Here is a 12,996-nt window from a genome sequence, read left to right on the forward strand (position 1 = left end):
CTATCTATCTATCTATCTATCTCAAATAAAAAAGAAAATGACAATTTTGAGTTGACCTTTACTTTTATCGAGTCAAATACAAAGGTTGTGAGATGATTCTTACAAAAATGCCATAAACAAAAAAATATCACGTTACCCTGAACAATACAAGATTTTTATAATATATAAAGTGCACAGGTGCTTAGTCTTTCAACAAATTTAAATAGATATAAAACATAATTGTATTTCTAGATATACTGCACATATTGGTAAATTTACTCCCAAGTAATGACTTTGAGAATGTATTTGCTAAGAAGTTATACAAATCAGACACTGCAAACATGTAAAGGGGAAAACATTACACAATGTAGTACCAAAACAAAACCATTATGGTTTACAGCTATACTTAAATCAATCTCCCAAACTCAGTTTTCTGTTAAAGCTAGTTATTTTCTGAGGTCTGCTTTGCAGCACAAGGCACAGTACAGTTAAAACCACCAACACCAACAGGACGACGCTTTGTTGAACTGCTGATTCTACTACTTCTGATCCCTTTTTTCAAGTCAGAATATGGTTTCAAACAAGGTGTCAAAGCAGATTGCAAGTGGCTGAATGTGGTCGACTAGATGCTGTGGTCTGTGCTTCACTGCTAGAACGCTGTGGCTCTGGAGTCTCTGGGATTTGAGGGGGACCGTCAGCTGCTGCTTTGCCTGATGTGGTGATCTCTGCCTGATTGCCTTTGGTGGAAACTCTCTTGAAAAGAGAAAGCTGAAAAAGCGAAAGAGGTCAAACAATGGACGTTACGCACGATTATGGGTATATCATAAAGATTAAAATGTTTGAGTGGTTCAATACCCTGTTTCTGGAGCCAAAAAGAGTCTTTGGCTTGTCTTCTGTAACACCATTCCTCTCTGACTGTGTTTCCTCTTTTATAAGAGTAGCAGGATCAGAATCTTCAGAATTTCAACAACAAAAAAGAGAAAGATAGAAAAAGCTGCTTATATAAGCAATATGCATTGCAATTATACTCTTAGAAGATATATAGAATAGAATATAAAAAGGTATATACTGCATGTTTTTATCTCACAATTCAGATTTTTCTTGCAATTGTGAATTATAACCTAGCAATTCTCACTTTTTGTCTTAGAATTCTGAGTTTACATCTATTTTCTCAGAAAGGCGCCTAAAAATGCTTAGACTAAAAACCACAAAACTCATTTTGGTTTTCTTGGGGACTGTATAGGAATAGTGAAAATGAAAAAAACACTAACCTTTTTTTGGTCCATCGGGGACAGATGCGTCTTTTATTATCTGCTTTGTCTGTAGGAGTAAGAAAATAACAGAAGTTACATAACACAAACGAATCAAAGCAATACTGCAGTTGTTTACTGATGTGACGCTAAATCATTATGTTCATGCATAATTAGTCTAAATGGTATGAGTGAAGGGTTTCAGGGCACCTGTATGTCTGGCTCTGTAATGCTTTGCTCCTGTTCCTCTGTCTCTTTTCTCTTCTCATCTAGAATATCTTCCTTCTCATCACACTTTTCACCCTCTTCTTCTTCCTCTGGATGCTCTTCCTCGTCTTCTTCATCCTCCTCTTCATCCTCATCATCCTCTTCTTCATCTAAATATTCTTCCTCCTCATCTACTCCCTCTACCTTTCCATTCATCTCATCAGTCCAGAGCTGGAGAAATGGATGGTGGCCATGCAAAAAATGAAAAACGACACAATCAGTGACTAAACAGATGACTGTGAAACGCGAGAAGAGGGTTAAAGGCACTAGAATGGCAGGAGAGGGTTCATGTGAGTTGATTGGTTTTTGTAAAATTAAAACTAGCTAACAAACTACATGTATAAACACACACAAGTACTGTGAATAGGCACATGAACTAGGGATCTATTTAGGAGGAGCACCTCTACAGAGATAGAATATAAAGAGGGCAGCCTCACCTGTCCGATGAAGGATTTTCAGTACTCTGCCTGATTGCAACGGCTTTGCAAGTTGGTGATATCTCAAATGGCTTTCTATATTTGCATATTTACAATTCAAATGAAAATTTGCTTTGGAAATATGTTATATTCTGAAATTCTCAGGTACTGCATGTAATATGTATTTTTCTTCATTTAATCCATACAGAATTTTGTCTTTATAAAGTCCCTGGATAATCTGTGCTTTTTAAATAAAAGAAATAAAATATAAAAATGTAAATATATACACATAGGTATTAATTTTAAAAAACGGATGCAAATAGTTGAAGTAAATGAAAAGTTTTATTGGTTATTATAAGTAACAAAAAAGTTCACAGAACAAGCACAAGTGCAAAATTTTAACGAAATGCTACCTACCTAATGACTAAACCTTGAGCTCAATTTTTCCAATTATTTTCTTCCAGTCATAAAGATTATGAGCTGCCATTTTAATATGGTTAGGTATCTGACAAAGGCAGAAGATTGGTACATAATTTTGTATTTTTAAGAATTTCAAGTCATTGATAGGGGTGTTTCAAGGTTACTGACAAATCAAGCACATTTGTTAGTAAAAGAACATGGCTGTCCATTAGATAAATCCTAAGGCACATCATGAGGTCTTCACTACTGCCTGGGCAAATAATTACTTATAAAAACAGTTTGTAAAATAAATAAAATTAAATGAAAAATGTGAAGCAATACATTTAGTAAGATTGCCATGAAGGAAATTGCAAGAATAATAATTGACAAAAGCACAAAGCAAGAAAGAACACAAAAGGCAAATATGAAACAATCTCATTAAGTCAGAGATATGAAGATAGGGGTTGAGGTTGCTGAATTATTTTAGATTGAGGTATTGAGGTAGAACATCATCCCAAAACTGCTTAGACTCATGGGACTCATCATCTGACTGATCGTTTTGCGCTCGGCCCCGTTTGGTTTTTGACTGCTGTTTTGATGTTTTCACACTTGACTTTGGTTTGGTGGATTCAGCCGCTTTGTCACGTTTTCTCTTGGCCTTCTCTTTTTCCTCTTCCTCTTCATCACTTTTCTCTTGCCCTTCTTCTTGTTTGTTCTCCTCTTCTCCCTCCTCATCCTCTGCTTCTTCTGTCTCCTCTCTTTCTTCAGACTCTTCCTCCTCTGCTTCCTCTTCCTCTGCCGCTTCCTCTTCTTCCTCCTCATCATTACTTTCTTCTTCTTCCTCTTTACTCTCCTGCTCTTCTTCCTCTTCATTTTCACTCTCTTCTTCTTCCTCTTCTTCATCATTCTCACTCCTTGCTTCATCTTTGTCACTTTCACCCTCATCCTCTTGACCTGCCTTATTCTCCTCTTTATCTTCCTCACTTTCCTCATTCTCCTCTTCATCTTCCTCATTCTCCTCACTTTCCTGATTCTCCTCTTCATCTTCCTCATTCTCCTCTTCATCTTCCTTATTCTCCTCTTCATCTTCCTCATTCTCCTCACTTTCCTCATTCTCCTCACTTTCCTCATTCTCCTCTTTATCTTCCTCATTCTCCTCACTTTCCTCATTCTCCTCTTTATCTTCCTCATTCTCCTCACTTTCCTCATTCTCCTCTTTATCTTCCTCACTTTCCTCCTCTTCTGCTTCGTTTTCACTCTCCCCTTCATCTTCATCATCTTCAGTCTCATTCTCCTGCTTTTCTGAATCTTCCTCCTCTTCTTTGCTAGTCTTTTCACCGTTTTCATCCTCCTCTGCCTCACTGTCACCTTCCATTTCACTTTCTTCCTCATTCTCACTATCTTTCTCCTCGGACTCCTCATCCTCTTCTTCATCTGACTCTTCCTCTGATCTGTCACTTCTGCTCTCTGTCTTTCCCTCTGATTCTTCTCCACTCTCCTCCTCTTCTTCCTCTTCACTTGTTTTGCTTTCACCCTCATCTTCTCCACTTTCTTCTTCACGGTTTCTACTTATCTCACTTGTTTCCTCTTCCTCATCTTCTATTCCATGACTCTCCTCTTCCTCAGCTTCACTCTCAACATCCTCTGTTGCCTCACTTTTACTTTTCTCCTCTTCCTCACTTTCCTCTTCCTCACTAGAAGCTTTGATCGTGGTATCATCATCAACCTCAGAATCATCAACACTTGCTAGGGTCTTGCTCTCACTTTCCTCTTCTTGGTCATCCACTTCCTCACTCTCCTCCTTTCTGTTCACCAATCCCTCACTTTCTTCTTCTCTGTCATTCACTTCCTCACTCTCTTCCTTTCTGTTCACCGATCCCTCGCTTTCCTCCTCTTCCGATTCCTCTCCTCCTTCCTCCTCACTTTTTCTATATGTGCCCACCTCAGAATGAGCCTCGGTTTTGGACTCAGTGCTGGTTCTTTCGAAGTCCCCGTCTGAAGTTTCTGGTTCTGCCTTAACGTTGATGGTGATGGCCGTCTTCTTGGCCTCTCTTGTCTCCTCTGGTCCTGAAACCTCAAAAGACTCACTCAGGGATGAAACGTCAGACAGAGTTCTCTGTTTTGAAAGAGGTTTTGGCATTTTTTGGAGGGTAGACTGGGAAAGGAACTGACTGACTGCTGTATCTCCAAGTAAACGAGCAGGACTTCCCATTCCCACATCTTGGAGAAAAGATGTCACCTTGGTGAGAGGATTTTCCTTAATTTGCTCTGACTCTGATTCAGATTTGAAGGCAGCTTCTGAGATAGTGGTAGACCCCTTTTTTTTGTCCTCTACTAGCAATTGGCTTTGTTCCGCTTTTGATTTTTTAGTCTTCTTTGTAGAAATTTCTTCTTGGCAAGAGGACTGTTGTGAAGTAGTGGAGAGCTCTTGCACTGTCCTTTTACTTTTTGAATCTAACTTTTTGCTCTGTGGGACAAAACCTTTGGTTTCTGTCTTAGCAGTGTTCATTTCACCTTTCATCTTCTGAGCTTTTGGTAAAATCTCTTTTGAGATCTTCTTACCTGTTGGGTCTTGCTCTTTATGCGTGGTCTGTTCAAGATATTGTTCAACAACTATTATGGGTTTCGTTTTTACTTCTTTTTTTTCCCCCATAACCTTTTGAGACCGACTACTGACTTCCAATGGACGACCTTTGGTTTTTGTTTTACCTTCTTGGTTTGTTTTTGTACTTTCTTTTGACTTGTGAGCAACCTTCTCACTTTCAGCCTCTACCTTTGAATGTTCCTCAAGTATCTGTCCTTTATTTCCAGCGTCTTTTCCTGTAACTCTATCCCTTGACTTCATCAGCTGTTTGTGTTTGGGCTGGAAAGATTTGGATCCAGCTCTGCTTATGTCCGTCCCCATTCTTGTGTTACTTCCTGCAGCTTGGTGATGTGCAGGCCTTCTGTCCTCCAAAGCTATAAGTACATTTTCCTTATCCTGACCATGTCTCTTAGGGCTCTTGTGGGGAGTCCCTGACCCAAGACCGTCTCCGACTACTGAGCTACCACTTGAACTTTTAAGTAACTCAGTCGGAAGAGCTTTGCGAGCTAAAAGCTCTGCCCTCTTTCTATAAAGGGCGGGGTCGCCTCTTGGCTTCCCCTTCTCCTTACCGTGCTCTTTCACAAGCTTAACATTCTTCTATCCCAGGAAGCAGAGGATAAAAAGAGGGAAAGTGTTAGAGAAACGAATGAACATGCAGAGCAGGCTGAACGAGAGCAGAATGAGCTTTAAAGCTGCAAAGTAAATGAGAAGAATAAGTCAATGAAATGAAAAAAGAGAAAACATAAGCAGAGGTCTAAAAGACTGCAGCCCTTTGAAGAATAATTTTTTTTGCTCCTCAACCTCTGTTTGACCATCTAAATGGCAAATTTCTTGAACAGCCAGGTGAGCTCTTACCTTCTCCATAGGAGACAATGTTAGAGTCTTATGGCTAGGGTCCATCTTCATTACATGAGTCTGAAATCAAAGAAACTTTCACATTAGACTTGGGAGCTTTATGTCTTTTTTATCAATGGTTCTCAACAGGTTTTTCTACATAACTCAGATTTTACATAAAATGGCAACCTCAAACTATTAATTTAAGCCTGTATTTAATGTAGTCTGTGTCATTTACTTTTTCCGTTTGAAAGTCTATTTATATTTCTCTCCTAATTATTCATGATTATACAGTTAGTTCTATTTGCATTTGCATTGCAGTATTGAGTTTTCCTGTGACCTGTCCGAACGGATAAACACTGTTACCGTGACACACTTTTTTCCCTTATGTTTAAAACCAGCAGTAATTTCTCATTAAAAATGACAATAAACCAAATCAATAAAGGTCTAATTCTACTTATTTTTCTATATATATTCTATAAGCATGCATGCTTCTTTAATAAGTAATAGTATGCTTCTCCTACCAGGTTTAATAAGTCAGTGGTTTCTCCAAGGTCTTTTACACTCTCACTATCCTCCACACTGCTTCTGTCGAGAGACTTTTCTCTCTTTCCGGGAACTTGTTGAGAGAGAAGACATATAACCTGAGCAAGACCCAATAATGTACACTACCATTCAAAAATTCAGGGTCAGTAGGATTTTTGAAAATGTTTTTGTAAGCAGTCTCTAATACTCACAAAGGTTGCATTTCATTGATTAAAATTACAGTAAAAACACTAACATTGTGAAATATTATTACAATTTTGAATAGCATTTTTAAAATGTAATATAATCCTCAATTTTCAGAAGCCATTACTCCAGGCTTATCCATTTTAATATGCTGATTTGGTGCTCAAGAAACATTTCTTATTATCATCAACATTAAAAACAGCTGTGCTTCTTAATGTTTTTTGTGAAAACTGTGACACATTTTTTTTGGATTCTTTAAATAGTTCAAAAGAACAGCATTTATTTGAAATACAAATCTTTTGTAACAGAATAATAGTTTTTACTCTGACTTTAGAAATTTAATGTGTCCAGATGTGTGCTGAATGTGTGCTAAATAAAAAAAGAAATCACACCAACCCAAAACTTTTAAACAATAGTGTAAATTAATAAATAAATTAATAAATGAAACCACAGATATGCCCTTTTAATACAGTTTTTTTTGTTGTTGTTTTGTTTTTTGTTACTTTTGAGACTGCTGTGAGGGATCTTTCCTGGTTGTTTACTATGGGATTGATGGATCTGGCTGGGAACAGATAAAGATGCACTCAGCTGATTTCCACTCAGGGCTGGAAGTGTTCGAAACATCTGTCCAAACTGATCTGGTGAACGCTCCTGCAGAGGAAAAGCAGCTCACTTTAGAATCTATATTTATCTCATTTATGTGATTGTTTAGGTAATATACTATATTAAACATTATTATTTTTCACAATCATTATCCATCTTAAAATACACTGCCACTAGTCCAATTTTATAATCAGTTGCACTCATTTTGATTCATCAGGATCTACCCACCCGTTCTCTGCGTCTGACCCGAGCCGAGAGACTCCTGTGTAGGGTGGTCTGGCTTTGCGTGTCCCCCAGTAATTCAGTATAGGATTTCACAAAGTAGTCTTCTGTAACGTCATCCTCCTCCAGGATCAATTCCTCTGACCCTTCAGGCCTGGGCTTTGCCAACACAAGCATGTGACACCCACCACAAGTAACCTGAAAAACATACACACTGTTTACAGATGCCATGAAATCAAAATAGGAGTTTTGTGGCTTATATTGATCTGTATGTCACAACAAAACACATTTACATTAGCATTCAAAAGTTTGGGGACAGTAAGATTTTTGAAATTTTTTTGAAAGAGGTCTCTTATGCTCACCAATGCTGCATTTATTTGATCAAAAATACAGTACACACTGTAATATTGTGAAATATTATAACAGATTAAAATAACTATTTGATATTTTAAAATATATTAAAATATCATTTATTCCTGTGATGGCAAAGCTGAATTTTCAGCATTATTACGCCAGTCTTCAGTGTCACATGATCCTTCAAAAATCAATCAAATATGCTGATTTGATGCTCACATAACATTTCTAATTATTATCAGCGTTAAAAATAGTAGTACTGGAGATGGTTATACATTTACAGTATTTTTTTAAAGAACTTTGAAGAAAGATCATCTTTTTGCGAAATGAATGATAAATTCAATAAAAGAATTAAAGCAAAAGGCCCTTTGATATTTTCTGACCATTTACTTTTGAAACAAAAAGTATAAGTCAACAGGGTTATGAAAATAGCATTTGTCAAACCATTTCATGAGGTTTTAAAACAGGAAATGTATATATTTGATAGAAATAAAATGTATATTGTATTATAAAAGGTAGATAGGCAGTGATACGTACAGAATGTACATAACAGTCTAGGAATCTTGGACACAGGGTTGGTTTGAACTGGTTGGTGAAGTTCTCTTCTCCAAGCCCCAGCTTTCCATGTCGACCATCACCAAAGGTGTACAAGAGGCCACTGTCTGCAACCAGCATGTCAGATTTTTATAAACAAACAGAAATGGCATATGTTTTAGAGGAAATTATATCATATCAAATGTATTACAGTACATAAAGAATGTTATCAGGTGGTTTTCTGAGCATGTCTTACCAGTAATCAGCGCTGTATGGTTCTCTCCACACTCCACACGTTTAACTCTGCCCCTCCTGAAATGTTCAACCACTCTGGGTAATCGCGACTCAAAAATGAATGTGCCGTGACCGAGCTGTCCAAACTGACCCAGGCCAAACGAATACACCTCGTGCTCTGCGTTACCAGACATGCATAAAATTCAGTCTTCACAAAAAAGAAAGACAAGACAACAAAGCAAAATATGTTCTCCTACCTGTAAGCGCCACTGTGTGCCCTCCTCCACAAGATACCTGTACTACTTTATCAGAGATGCCAGCCACCTGTTGAGGCACTTTATGATTGGCCAGCTTCTCTGTGGACAAGCCCAACTTCCCACTGTCCTTTTCTCCAAATGTGAACAAGGCCCCATCCACTGCAACAAATGAAACAAGCATCACCTAGCAACAAGCCAGCCTTCACAGAAGGTCAAATAATGAACATTTTATGAATTCAATGCTGCCATACAGAGCTGTATGGATCATGAGGAGGAAGTAATGAATAGTCCAAAAAGTGGAGATTTAAAATGTAATGCAGGTATTACAAACAGTTAAGTACAGTTCTTAAATCACCTGGCTATATTTATATCAATTATATATATATATATATATATATATATATTTATTATACATACAAGTACATCAAATATTACTCATAAAAGAATAATTCAATATTATGTAGTTAAATTTGTATTAAATATATTAATGTAATAAACTTTTTAATAATATTATGCTTTATTATAAATAAATGCTATTCTATTTAATATTATTATTGTAACTAGTATTATATGTTATAATTCACTAAAATAAGAGATAACATATTAGAGTAAAAATTATTAAATTAAAATTGTAATATTATTATTTTAGAATTTATATTTATTCACAGTATATCAAAATCATACTATTTAAAAAGTTTTATTATACAATTTTATAATATTTAAATTGGGCGGTCAAAATAAAGATGTTAATTGTGTGATTTTTTTCTTTTTCTTTTTCAGTTTAACATATTAAATTATTACATATTATATTATATATTTACCGCAATGTATTTTTCAAAGCCTATTAAAAATAAAAATAGACTTTAAATTATTCTGTAATGTTAAATGGCTAAACTTAATAGCTGAAATTGAGGAAAAAATGCCTTTAGACATCATCAACAGCATTGGTATCATTGATACTTAGCAAAAAGATGCCATTTATGTTGTTTCTCCATTATTTAGAGAATCAGTGTGAAATTATGACAATATAAATATATTAATATGATTAATAACAGAAAAATGTGCGATTAGTTCATTTTTTTGATCAATTGAAAGCACTAATTTAAATATAATAAAATATTCACAGTTAAATACAACTAGTGAATGTTAAGTATAATGAGGTAGCAGTGGTATACATACCAGTAACAAAGGCAGAATGATAATATCCACAGGACACCCAGGACACTCGTTTCCCCACAGAAACCTCCCGAGGAGTCAGTGCATTACTCTCCCTCCCCAATCCAATCTGGCCCTCTGAGTTGTCGCCCCACATATAGAGCCTGCCATCCTCTGAGATGACACAGAGATATTGTTACATTACTGTTAATACTTGCTGCTGCATCTTATGCATGTCATGTTACCCCCACATGTTTTTGGCAGGTGGCTCTGTTGCTGTAAGGCAGATGGAACAGAACTCTTACGCGTCAGGGCAGCAGATGTATTGGAACCAGCAGCAAGCATTTTGACTGGTCCATGTTTGCTGAAGAAGTCCACCAGGTGGAAGGAAGTTCTGTCATCACAGTCACCGAGACCGAGCTGTCCTTCATTATTCCCTCCAGAGGCATAAAGGTTACCACGGGCTGCTCAGTAAAGAAAACAACTATTTTAGGTAAGGATAAATCAATAAAAAGTATTTAGCACTATTACTACTGCAAATAAATGCTGTTGTTTTAAACTTTCTATTCATCAAATAATTCTGTAAAAAAAAATGTGTATGTATATATATATATATATATATATATATCAGGGTTTACACAAACAAAAAAGTGTGACATAAATGTTTTCAACACTGATAATAATATATTGTTTCTTTAGCACCAAATCAATATATTCAAATGATTTCTGAAGGATCATGTGACACTGAAGCAATGGAGTAATGGCTGCTGAAAATTCAACATGCCATCACAAGAATAAATTACATTTTAAAATATATTAAAATAGAAAAAAGTTATTTTATATTATAATAATATATCACAACATTCATTTTTAAATAAAAACATCCAGACTTTAAAATGGTAATATAGATTTAAAACAATTTTAAAAATAATTCTAAACATACTAAATTTTTTCTTTTTAAAGGTAATGTGTGTAATTTTTTTCCCATTTTAAAACCCATTTTCTTAAAACCCTCTTGTTAATTCCCAGAGAGTTCCCCTATGTTGCCCTGTGGCTCTTTCAAAACACTGCTCTGTTTATTTCAGTGGTTCGCCTTGGTTTCCTGTGTCAACTTCTGGCTCGACTAATGGAATAAGTAAATACATGAGAAAATATGTAAATAATTAAGACGAAAGAGAAAACACATTACACCTTTTTAAAAAAGGCACTGAAGTACTAGACTCAAAAGCATAAAGCAACTATTCTGTCATTTTTGCATAAAACTTACATGTATAAACAAGTGTGTGAGTTCTTCCACAGGCTGCAAGCTTCACTCGCTCTGATTTTAGGGCTTTAAGAAAACAAATACAGTCAGAGCATGTCAGAAAAATGTTGAATGCAATTATTCATGCCAAAAAAAATATGCATACACACACACACACATATAAATACACAGACACAGACACACATATATATATATATATATGTGTGTGTGCTGTCAAATGATTAATCGCAATTAATCGCATCCAAAATATGTTTTTGTTTACATAATATATGTGTGTACTGTGTATATTTATTACATATATATAAATAGACACACTTGTGTGTATATATTTAAGAGAAATATGTTATGTTTATATATTAAATATATTTATATATAAATTAAATTATACGGAGATAAATATATACATGTAAATATTTTCTAAATATATACTGTATGTGTGTGTATTTATATATACATAATAAATATTCACAGTACACACATATATTATATAAACAAAACAGCATGGGAAATGTGTCTGTGTAAATGATTTATCAGCTGTGGATGGCAGAAAACACTCAGTACTGCCCTCTCTTTGACTGACAGTCTGTCCTACCTTTCACACAAGTGGGTTTATTCACAGTGGTTTTTGTTCCGAGGCCCAGCTGTCCCCAGTTATTGCTGCCAAACATAAACAGCTTCCCATTTTCTAAACACAATAGTGACAGGATGAATGCACAAAATGATGGAATAAGACTTACCAATATCCACCACTAAAATCATAAATCATACCTGTCACCAGTGCTGTGTGCTCATCTCCACAGGCAATTCTCAAAGGTACATCATTTTTTAACCAGAATTTACTGGGGACATTATCTGCGAATTTACTCTTTCCAAAAGTGAAGACGGCTCCGGATTCTAAAACAAAAATAGAACAATATAGACAGACAGATTTAATGTCGCCATCTTGGTGGTTTATCTTTGTGCAATTATTCAGATGAATGTTGTTATCAAAAACAAGCTGTTTTTATCATAAAAGAATACAGTATTACGCCATATTGCTTTGTAATGATATGCAATGATTTTAGTTGAAGTTTCTGGTTATATGTATATATACATATTCATATGGTTAAACTTAATTGATTAATTCATAGAACAGGGAGAGAGAGAGAGAGAGAGAGAGAGAGGCGTGACCACATGGCGTGGTTGCCTTGGCGACAGGTAGCCACAGGCGTCAATGAAAGAGCGGGACAGAGTGTTCAGCGAATAAAATACAAAACACAAGCAGCCATTTACACTTATAAACCTGGATAAATATAGTATTAGCAGGGCATAAAAGCAGTTAAGGCATGTTTACATAGTACATCATTCGCTTCCACTATGTAACTTGGCACCGTTATATAGCCTGTAGGCTAATCATAAACTGCCAATAGAGTTAAAGAAACACACGTGTCGACACTGAAAATAACAAAACAGTTTACACTTTTGATCACTAATGCAGCACATAATATTTTACCAGGGATTTCATCTTCTGTTTCTCCGGCCATCTCCCCCGACTAATCAGCTTATTTACGCTGGGCTCTAGGAAGTGTGACCAAGAAGTTTCTAATATGACAGAATCGTCCGCTTTACATGTTCTTCCCCGTTGAGGTGTCACGTGTTACTCGTCAGCTTCTTTAACTGGTTACTTGAATTTGACAAACTTTAGACGATATTTAATTGCTTCCAGTTCAAGTTTATTCGCATAGTAAATATATTAAATATTGTCTGTATACCTATGATAAACATTACTTATATTATAGGTTGTATGTCTTATAATCGCCTTTTTAAATGTGTGTGTGTGTGTGTGTGTGTGTGTGTGTGTGTGTGTGTACTTGTTTATGCTACATTGTGGGGACCAAATGTTTCAGGTTTAATGATAGTTAAACCTGAAATTTTG

General features: G+C 35.8%; 1 protein-coding gene across 2 annotated transcripts; it reads right to left on the reverse strand.

Moving 5' to 3' along the window:
- Positions 1-40: 40 nt before the first annotated feature.
- Positions 41-12,696, reverse strand: rpgrb (retinitis pigmentosa GTPase regulator b). 2 transcript variants are annotated; one of them, XM_058790967.1, is made up of 17 exons: positions 12,574-12,696; positions 11,850-11,975; positions 11,674-11,766; positions 11,085-11,147; positions 10,123-10,281; positions 9,842-9,991; positions 8,663-8,821; positions 8,428-8,583; positions 8,175-8,299; positions 7,290-7,481; positions 6,962-7,109; positions 6,254-6,348; positions 5,751-5,810; positions 1,440-1,667; positions 1,251-1,299; positions 835-932; positions 41-747 (listed from the first exon to the last, which is right to left on the reverse strand). In XM_058790967.1, exons 1-17 carry the CDS (start codon positions 12,602-12,604, stop codon positions 568-570), a joined length of 2,112 nt encoding a protein of 703 aa, XP_058646950.1. In that variant the 5' UTR covers positions 12,605-12,696; the 3' UTR covers positions 41-567. The 2 variants fall into 2 exon arrangements, with proteins under 2 accessions (XP_058646950.1, XP_058646951.1); XM_058790968.1 differs by lacking the exons at positions 41-747; positions 835-932; positions 1,251-1,299; positions 1,440-1,667 and adding an exon at positions 1,677-5,492.
- Between the last annotated feature and the right edge of the window lie 300 nt (positions 12,697-12,996).

Source organism: Onychostoma macrolepis, chromosome 11 (assembly GCF_012432095.1).
Source record: "Onychostoma macrolepis isolate SWU-2019 chromosome 11, ASM1243209v1, whole genome shotgun sequence".
Taxonomy (NCBI): Eukaryota; Metazoa; Chordata; class Actinopteri; order Cypriniformes; family Cyprinidae; genus Onychostoma; species Onychostoma macrolepis.

Bases quoted from the DNA above. Each gene is read 5' to 3' on its own strand.
- rpgrb (XM_058790968.1), bottom strand. From the start codon at position 12,604: ATGGCCGGAGAAACAGAAGATGAAATCCCTG. The intron at 11,767-11,849 runs GTATGATTTATG...TATTGTGTTTAG, and splicing joins GCACACAGCACTGGTGACAG to AAAATGGGAAGCTGTTTATG. The intron at 8,822-9,841 runs GTATGTATACCA...CATTTGTTGCAG, and splicing joins TCATTCTGCCTTTGTTACTG to TGGATGGGGCCTTGTTCACA.